The sequence below is a fragment of the Arachis ipaensis genome, chromosome B05, assembly GCF_000816755.2.
Source record: "Arachis ipaensis cultivar K30076 chromosome B05, Araip1.1, whole genome shotgun sequence".
Lineage (NCBI taxonomy): Eukaryota > Viridiplantae > Streptophyta > Magnoliopsida > Fabales > Fabaceae > Arachis > Arachis ipaensis.
Window position 1 is genome coordinate 23570680 of NC_029789.2, and position 8892 is coordinate 23579571.

Here is an 8892-nt window from a genome sequence, read left to right on the forward strand (position 1 = left end):
AGGACAACGCAAAAACGAATATAACATGTGAATAGATTGTATGATTTATATAATATATATAGATTCGTGTAACGTCTATAACTAAATATCTTATAGTAATATAAGTCATGAGATAAGATTTTTTTTTCTGACACATGGTATTTAAATGAGATTTGGTTTTGTTTGGGGATTTCTTTCTTTTTTAAGGAAATTTACTTTGACCTATTTAAGTTTATAGAAAACAAAATGGATCAACTTCTTTTTGGGGCAGCAAATAAAAAAATGACGTGTTTTTTTTGGCATGGGGATCAAAATGAGCATAAACCCATATGCTTAGTCACCAAAAAAAAAAAGAATAAACTCATGTATTCACTGTATAGAATAAAAATATTTGATGTCTAAAGAAAATTAGTCAAAAATAATTATAATTTATTTCATTTAATATTTATTAATTATTATAATAATTAATAAATACTAAATAAGATAAGTTCTAATTTTTTTTTTGTTTTCTTAATATTATTGATAAAATGGATCGTGTTAATATTTGAAACATTCTAAATAAGGAAATCAACATGTAAATGAAATATCAGGTGCTTGATATGGTAGCATGAAACGTATCGCCTCTATTTTTTGGTCTAAAAATATAAACATGTGTAGGCCAATTGTCTTAGAACGCCTGTTGGGCTACAAATTATTAAGTAATAGTTTAGTAAATGTAATACAGTAAGAGTATAAGGAGAGCGTACTAATTAGAATGATTTAGTTTTAGACTATCTTCGGTAGAAAACTCATTTTAATTTTTATTTATGACTTATTTATCATAAAAAATAATTTTATATTAATTTTTGTGTTATAAACAGTGAATAAAAATTTAAAATATTTCTCTTTTCTATTAAAAAAATTAACTTTAATTTTTATTGTGATCTCACTTAATTAATTAATTAAAATAATTAAAATTAATGTAGTTATTATTTTTTTTAATAATATTATTTAAATTTATAAATTTAAATAATATTATTAAAAAAAATAATAACTACATTAATTTTAATTATTTTAATTAATTAATTAAAATAATTAAAATTAATGTAGTTATTATTTTTTTTAATAATATTATTTAAATTTATAAATTTAAATAATATTATTAAAAAAAATAATAACTACATTAATTTTAATTATTTTAATTAATTAATTAAAATAATTAAAATTAATGTAGTTATTATTTTTTTTAATAATATTATTTAAATTTATAAATTTAAAAATAATTTATTATTAAAATATTAATATTAAAAAAATTCATATATAACAATAATACATAATATCTAATTCAAGATTATACTAATTTGTAAAATTACTTAATTTAAAAAGAAAAATATAGTTAAGCTCTATAGTTAACGACAAGCATTATGAAATTGTCATATGTGTTCAATCAAGTCCTCTTTCAACTGTCTATACTGCTGCCTATTTTGAAATTGGACATTTCTTTGGAGAAATTGATGATATGGTGCAAAATTTTTCTCTCCTAGTTGAGGTTGTGATAAGCCCATTTTCGACCTCGTCATACTCTAAGCCTTGAGAAAAACTTCATGCATAAGTGTCTCTTTCATTCTCAACAATCATATTATTCAATATAATACAAGCTCTTATTATGTTTGCAAGCTTCTTCTTTCCCCAAAAGTGCGCTAGATCACATATAATTGTAAAGCGTGCTTGCAATACTTCGAATGCTCGCTCCACATATTTTCTTTGCCCTTTTTGGTATGTGCAAATAATTTGCGTTTTTTCCTTGTGGATTTTGAAATGTATTTGATAGTGTGAAGTTTTGATTTGGAATTTGAAAGTTTGAAGTTTGAGATTGTTGGGTATTTGGAGTTTGAGAAAAATTTTGTAAATAATTGAAAAATTAGTTGAGTTGGTTTGGATCTATTTTTTCGAATAAAAAATATTAGTAGAACTTTAATTTCGTAAACTTTGAAAGAAGATGAACAAGAGTAAAAGAAAGTGTGAGAATAGAAGTGTATGTAAGTAGTATATATAGAATAAAAAATATTAATTTATTAACAATAACAATAACATAGTAACGACTAATTTTCAACGACTAGTTTTGCAATGGTTAATTTTGTAAAGTGGTTAATGTTCCAAATTCCATAAATAAAAATAAATAATTCACTAAAAAATGATTTTGTAATGTGTAAAAAATAAAATTTATTTTTTTAAACAAATTTAATTAATTATAATTTAATATAATAATATAAATAATATTAGAGTTGCTCTTAGTATAAGAAATTGGAATTTATTATATATATATCTAATATATATCTAATTGACTATAATTGAGTGTAGTTGTCCTAGGTAGTGCAGTATATAAATACCTAAGTGCATTGTGTAAAAAAGAGAGAGATAATATAAATTCTCAATTTTTCATTCTCTCTGTTATTACTCTGCATGTTACTTATATGGTATCAGAAGTGCCACCCGATTCATGGCAAATTCTTTAGCAAATTCTGCACTAGTCTCATCTCATGTCACCAATTCCAATTCGTCATCCATCACAATAACTCAATCACCTCACTAACTCAACCACCTCACAAATCTCTCCCAATTTCACTTGTTGATAAACTCTGAAGATAATTTTCTTACTTGGAGACGCCTTGCAACACTCGCAATATGTGGCTAGAAATTACAAGATCATCTAGATCCTTTCAAAATTCCTCTAAGATTTTCTACTCTTGAAGAAGAAGCCTCACAAACAGTATCCAAGAAATATCAATATTGACATACCGATCATTATAACATGCATTCTTGGCTCTTTGCTTCACTTGATGCTTCCTTTAAACATCATGTTATTGGGTTTGAACTTGCTCATGAAATTTGGAGCAGAATCCATACATACTTTGCTTCTCAAATGAAAGCTCGCATTCGCCAGCTTCAACAACGACTCAGGTCAGTTAAAAAGGTTGGTTCTACATCTGAATATCTTCTATAAATCAAGAATTTAGTGGATTCACTAGATGCAGTTGGGACCCCCATCACTGATTCTGAATACACCAATGTGATTCTTGATGGCTTAAATGAAGATTATCATTCTTTTATAACTATTGTCACTGCCAAAGAACCACCCTATACCATATTAGATATTGAGGCTCTTCTAATGGCACAAGAAGACATCATTGGGCGCTTTAGAAAGCCAGATACATCTATGGTTCATGTTAATGTTGCTCACACCAGTGCTGTAGACAACCAGCAATCTGATTCTTCTTCAGCTTCAAACCAAGGTCGTGGCTACAATATTTTTCTGGACGAGGAGGCTTTGGCCGTAGAGGACGTGGAGGCCGATCAGGTCATGGTAAATTGGGTCATGTTGACCAATCTTTTCAAAATCAACAATTTCATCTCCAATTCTCATATGCAAACATGGCTCTTCCACTACCCCCATCTTTTCATAATCTTCGTGCTATGATTCCTTACAACACGCATCCTATGCTTACACCAAACATGGCTCTATCAAACCCAAAACCTTCCAATCAAAAGTTATAACTCCCACTGAAAACTCAATCTGCTGGTATTGATTATGATCAGGTGTTTTCTCCTGTCATCAAACCAGTAACCATACGAATAGTGCTAACTCTAGCTCTCTCTAAAGGCTTAGAAGATTCGACAATATGATTTTTATAATGCTTTTTTTAATGGTCAACTTACTCAAACCATTTATATGGCCCAACCACCAGGTTTTAGATACTCTGATCTTTATCTTGTATGCAAATTAAATAAAGCTATTTACGAGTTGAAGCAGGCACCTAGAGCATGGTATTTTACTCTTACTGCGGCATTTAGAAAATTTGGCTTTCAATCTGCCAAATCTGATCCTTCCCTACTCATCAAGGTCACAGCAACATCAATCACATATATCTTAATATATGTGGATGATATGCTTATAACAGGTAGTACTGAGGAAGATATTCTAAACATTGTTAAGCAATTAAATTCAACTCTTCTGTTAAAAGACTTAGAAAATTTAAACTACTTGTTAGGGATAGAAGCTGTATACATTAGTGACAATATTATCAACATCCATAGGTGGTCCATCATATGAAGATCCAACACTTTATACGTCACTAATTAGAGGATTATAGTATGTTACAGTGACACCACCTGATATCACATATTCAGTAAAGAAGTTAGACCTTTATTCTAAGAAGTTAGACCTTTCTTTAATTAGTCTTGAATGTAACTATAGTCGAGTGTAGTTCGCCCTGGATAATGCAATATATAAATACCTAAGTACATTGTGTAAAAAAGAGATAGATAATACAAATTCTCAGTTTTCCATTCTCTCTGTTATTACTCTGCGTGTCGCTTACATTGTGTTTCAAATTATTATCTTACATTTATTGAAAATCAATTTTATCTTTCTTTACCAAATATATTTACTACAACCTTTTAAAAACTCTCTTTAAAATATTAATATATGATTGATTCATTGATTGACAAAGGGTTGTTCATGAAGCATTTCCGTTCACAGATTACACGAGGAAGAAAGAGGCACAACAAAACTCAGTAACAAATGGTATAATAGTCTAAACAAAATGAAAACAATCTTATTTTATTTTTGTCAACGTAGTGCCAACAGAATTCTACAAAAAATAACATCCTCAGCCATATCCTCTTCTATTATCCATTTTTCCCCCCCACACTTGTTTGATGAATTGAATTCTGTAAACATACATGTTCTAACCAAAATATTCAAAATATGGGAACACGGGGATTAAGAATCAGCCTTGAGCATTGACTTCAGACTTGCCAATATAAAAAAGAATGCATTGACCTCAAATGATTTAAGCTGCAGCAGTGATGTACTCTATTGCCTGTTTGCATATGCCAGTCATTGTTGCTTCAGGTCCATAAACCTGTAAATGTAAACATATAAGCCTCCTCAAAACAAGAATTTTCTATTGGTATGTGTTATGAAACAAACCACTTCTCTCAAAAGCTTAAATTGATAGGAGGAAATACATGAATAGATATATTCCTAACACCCTCGCAAAAGCCTCTTTTGGGGTCAACCAGGATCGAATTTTCGACATTTAGGTCATAAAAACTCTGATACCAGGTCATGAAACTACTTTTCTCAAAAGTTTAAGCTAACAGGAAACACATGAATAGTTATATCTCTGATAGTAAGTTAAGGCTGCATTTTTTCAGCTTTTGAAAAACTTATCTTTTACAGCCCAAATCTTCAGCTTCTAGGGGAAAAAAAAAAGCTAAATTTATTCAAAAAGAACTAAACTATATTTTAGTCCTAGAAATCTTCAGCCTAGCTCTTAAAGAAAAATCATAATCTAAACATATTAGCTCTAGAGAGGGAATGGTAAGAAGGAAAAAAGAAAATGAAAAAAAAAAATAAAAAATAAAACCTGAAGCTTGTTACAAGGACAATATTGTATATGATTTTTCTAAGAATAATCTGTTAAGAACCAACGCTTTTAGGGGACTAGAATGTAGTTTTACTTTATATACAATCTACAAGGGCGTCAGTTATGATATAACCTCAATGGGGATGCCAAGCTCCTCTCCGAGGGCTCGCATTTTCTCCAGACCCTTTTGGTAGTTGGGACCCCCTCGCCTCACGTAGATTTGCATCCTTGCTGCTTTTAACTTGGCTTCCTGAATAGCGAATACCTCAACAATTAATTAACAATACTACAAAGAGTTTATGACGATACAGATGAGTAAATCTCTATTTTATGTATTTACCTTTTCTTTTAGAGCTCGAATTATGCCACTAAATGTAGCAGCAACATCAGTGAAGTTAGCAATGCCTCCTCCTATCACAAGAGCTCGCTTTTGGCCATCAGGGTCTGCAGTTGCGGCCTGCAAAGTTATCATGTATTTCATTAGCTATTTTTAGGTAACAATGCCAAATCTCTAAATTGATAGGTAGATCAAAAATAAAGTAGAGAATAAAAGTTAATTACATCAATCACAACTCTGGCATACTGCAAGACCTCATCTTCCTTGGGTGCACCGCTATATTCAGCATAGTTTCCAAGCTCAGATGCAAAGCCAAGGTCTCCAACCTATATTAATATTATACGATGCTGTCAATGAATACTGTAAAGAAATGGATTCCAACTGTGAATTTGGTTTTGAAAATAAGATAAACGCACCGTATCAGCGTAGATGACACTAGCACCTCCGCCAGCTACCATTGTCCAAATTCGGCCCTTTGGGTTCAGCACTGTGAATTTCAAAGATGCACTTGTCTGCCAATGTTAAATACAAGAAAAAATTAACTGTTATCATCATAACTAGAAGCAATAGTATTATTCCCATCATCATTAAACTATTGATGACTGCCGAGAGATTAGTATTGGGAATTTGACAGACATGGATAAAATACAGGCCAAGGGATAACATTACATACTAATTAAGGACCTACAAGGGCAGCACTTTTAATCACCTTTTCATCTAATCCATGAATGAAAGCTTCAGTGGCACTCATAACCCTTCCAAATGGCAATGGGAATTCAATGTCTCCCCATCTGCAACAAATATGATGAGGTATGTTATCCATCAACTCCATGCCTCAAATTAGAAATATAGGATCCTATCCTAGATCATAATAGTTGGCATTCGTTAAAGGGGAGGAACCCACTTCTTGAAGTTCTTGAAAGCAGCAGTGTCGTCTAGTTCGCCTCTCATATCCAAAGGATAAGGCTTTCCATCAACCAATGTGAATGGGTTCATCTCTAAGAAAGTGAAATCCAGGTCTAATACAAAAGAAAAGTAAAGTAAGTGAATCAAATAATGGGAGGTTAGAAAATTTAAATTTAAATGTAAACGTTAATAAAGTTGATCATGCAATCCCATCCAGTATATTCTATACCTTGAAATATATTGAAAACCACCTTGAGAAATTCCTCAATTTCTCCCTTGATCTGTAAGAAAAGAATTACATAAGAGTATTAAATCACATATTTCAATAGAATTACATCTCGAATCAAGACATTATGTTCATATAAAAATAAAATAAAATAAAGTGTTTAATTACCTCCAAGGGAAGGGTTGCAACAAGTGGGGCAATAGTTTCAGATGTGAAAGACGCTCCAGTTGGAACAAATACAGTCTTAACCTGAAATATATAAAAAAAAAAAAAAACATTTTGTAAGTGTATGTTATGGATCATGAGGAAAGATTTTTATCACAGAAAATATATCGAGTGTCTAATCTGTAATGTCAAGGATATGCATTGCACTACCTTATCCCAGTTTTCTTCAATTTCAATTCCTCCACATTCTGAAAAGCTTATGCTGTTCCCAAGCCTCTCGGATACAATGTTAAGGTAAAACTCTTCTTTGTGGGGGACGAAAGGTTCAACAATGAAAGTTGTTATGGGTCCTTTGCAACCACTCATCTCAACCTATATATAAGAGAAAGACATGACCAAAAGTCCAAAAGCATCAACACTAGAGTGGAACCAAAATACTGAGGACAACAGAGAAATGAAAGGTTTTGAGGGAAGAGGAGCAAAGCACCTCGGTTCCAAGTCGCTCTTTCACAAATGAAGCAACTTGTGCCAAATCCAAATTCAAGGCAACCAAGCCACTCTTGCCACGCTTCCCGAACAACATATCAGGCTTCACAACCAATTTTGAAGATGAAAGCCAAGGTTCCTTCTCTTGAAGCTCAGCGAAATCAGTGGATGATGTAACCTGAGGCACAAACCACAACAAAATCATTACTCAACCAACCTTGATATGCACACTACACCGAATCACATTTATGATTGTAACTATCACTGAAAAAATGATTTTCTTTTTCCCATTATATGCACATAACATATTAACTAGCTTCAATCACAACTAAAACATTTCCTATTACAATCAAATTAAGAGTATGTTGATTTGCCACTAAACCAATTTGAATTGATGTAGGTTCAGCTATATAGTTAAACAAAATCATGCATCATATCCACATTGTAACTAAAACTTGCATGATTCTGCACACAAAAGATAAAAGTACTCACTTGTGCAGACTTGATCTGCAAGTCTCGGCCAGAGAGTCTCTTAAAGTGCTCCTTCAACAATCTCTTGGAGTCATACTCTCTGATCTTCTTGCGCGCCATTTCTATCTCAACCTATTTCAATAAACCGAAAGCACAAAAAATTCCAAAACAGAAAAACAACCCAATTATGAATTATTCATTATAAACAGATCTGAATTGCCAAAAGCGCTACCAATCCGCAAAACAAAATCCCATTAAAAGTCATGCAAACAAATTCGAAATGAGCTCAATGGGACCTCAAAAAGTGGATCAAAATCGAAGCTTTAAGATTAAACAGAAACAAAAAGAGGGGGAGATTGAAGATCTAGGATTTACCAAAACAGAGAGATGAAACAACAAAGGTGGGTGTGGATAGTTAGATCTAACCGAGAGGTGAAGGAATGATGAGAGGGGTGTGATGGGTGTATATATATAGAGAGAGAGCGGAAAAAAAGAGAGCGAAAAATAAATGGGAAAGAAAATGATGGGTAGTTGGTTGGTGAATTAGAGAAGAAGGTAGCCAAATAGTAAAAGAGAGTTCAGAAATTGGAACAAACAAACAACACATAAACATGTGGTACCTACCTACTAATCTACCCCCTCTTCTTCTTCCTCTCCTCCTTCTTGGACCAACGTAACCACTTAACGTTGTTTCAAAGTTCCAAGTCCCTTAATGGTTGGGATTGTTTGTCTACACTATGCTGCTTGTTGCTGGCGTGCTATTAAGTTCATCCTACAACTTTGTTATTTATTTTCAGATAGAGTAATATGTTTGAATTAGTTGTCAATTTAATTATTAAATTAATTTTAAATTTTTTTGTTAGATAAGTTAATTTTTTTTATATTATAGTATATATTTATATAAAGAGATT

The 8892-nt window shown here is 31.7% G+C and overlaps 1 protein-coding gene across 2 annotated transcripts; it reads right to left on the reverse strand.

The window, feature by feature from the left end:
• On the reverse strand, positions 4547-8766 carry LOC107643345 (ATP-citrate synthase alpha chain protein 1). 2 transcript variants are annotated; one of them, XM_016346960.2, is made up of 13 exons: positions 8606-8766; positions 8003-8113; positions 7512-7688; positions 7235-7396; positions 7028-7108; positions 6863-6914; positions 6632-6746; positions 6437-6518; positions 6144-6239; positions 5952-6053; positions 5731-5847; positions 5524-5640; positions 4547-4883 (listed from the first exon to the last, which is right to left on the reverse strand). In XM_016346960.2, the coding sequence occupies exons 2-13, from the start codon at positions 8099-8101 to the stop codon at positions 4812-4814; spliced, it is 1272 nt and encodes a 423-aa protein (XP_016202446.1). In that variant the 5' UTR covers positions 8102-8113; positions 8606-8766; the 3' UTR covers positions 4547-4811. The 2 variants fall into 2 exon arrangements, with proteins under 2 accessions (XP_016202446.1, XP_016202445.1); XM_016346959.2 differs by lacking the exon at positions 8606-8766 and adding an exon at positions 8357-8579.

What these genes read in the sequence shown, in the direction of transcription:
- LOC107643345 (XM_016346960.2), bottom strand. Translation starts at nt 8,101, where the DNA reads ATGGCGCGCAAGAAGATCAGAGAGTATGACTCCAAGAGATTGTTGAAG. An exon ending in GGTTTTCAATATATTTCAAG is followed by an intron (nt 6,747 to 6,862) that starts GTATAGAATATA and finishes CTTTTGTATTAG; the next exon opens with ACCTGGATTTCACTTTCTTA. An exon ending in TTCATGGATTAGATGAAAAG is followed by an intron (nt 6,240 to 6,436) that starts GTGATTAAAAGT and finishes TAACATTGGCAG; the next exon opens with ACAAGTGCATCTTTGAAATT.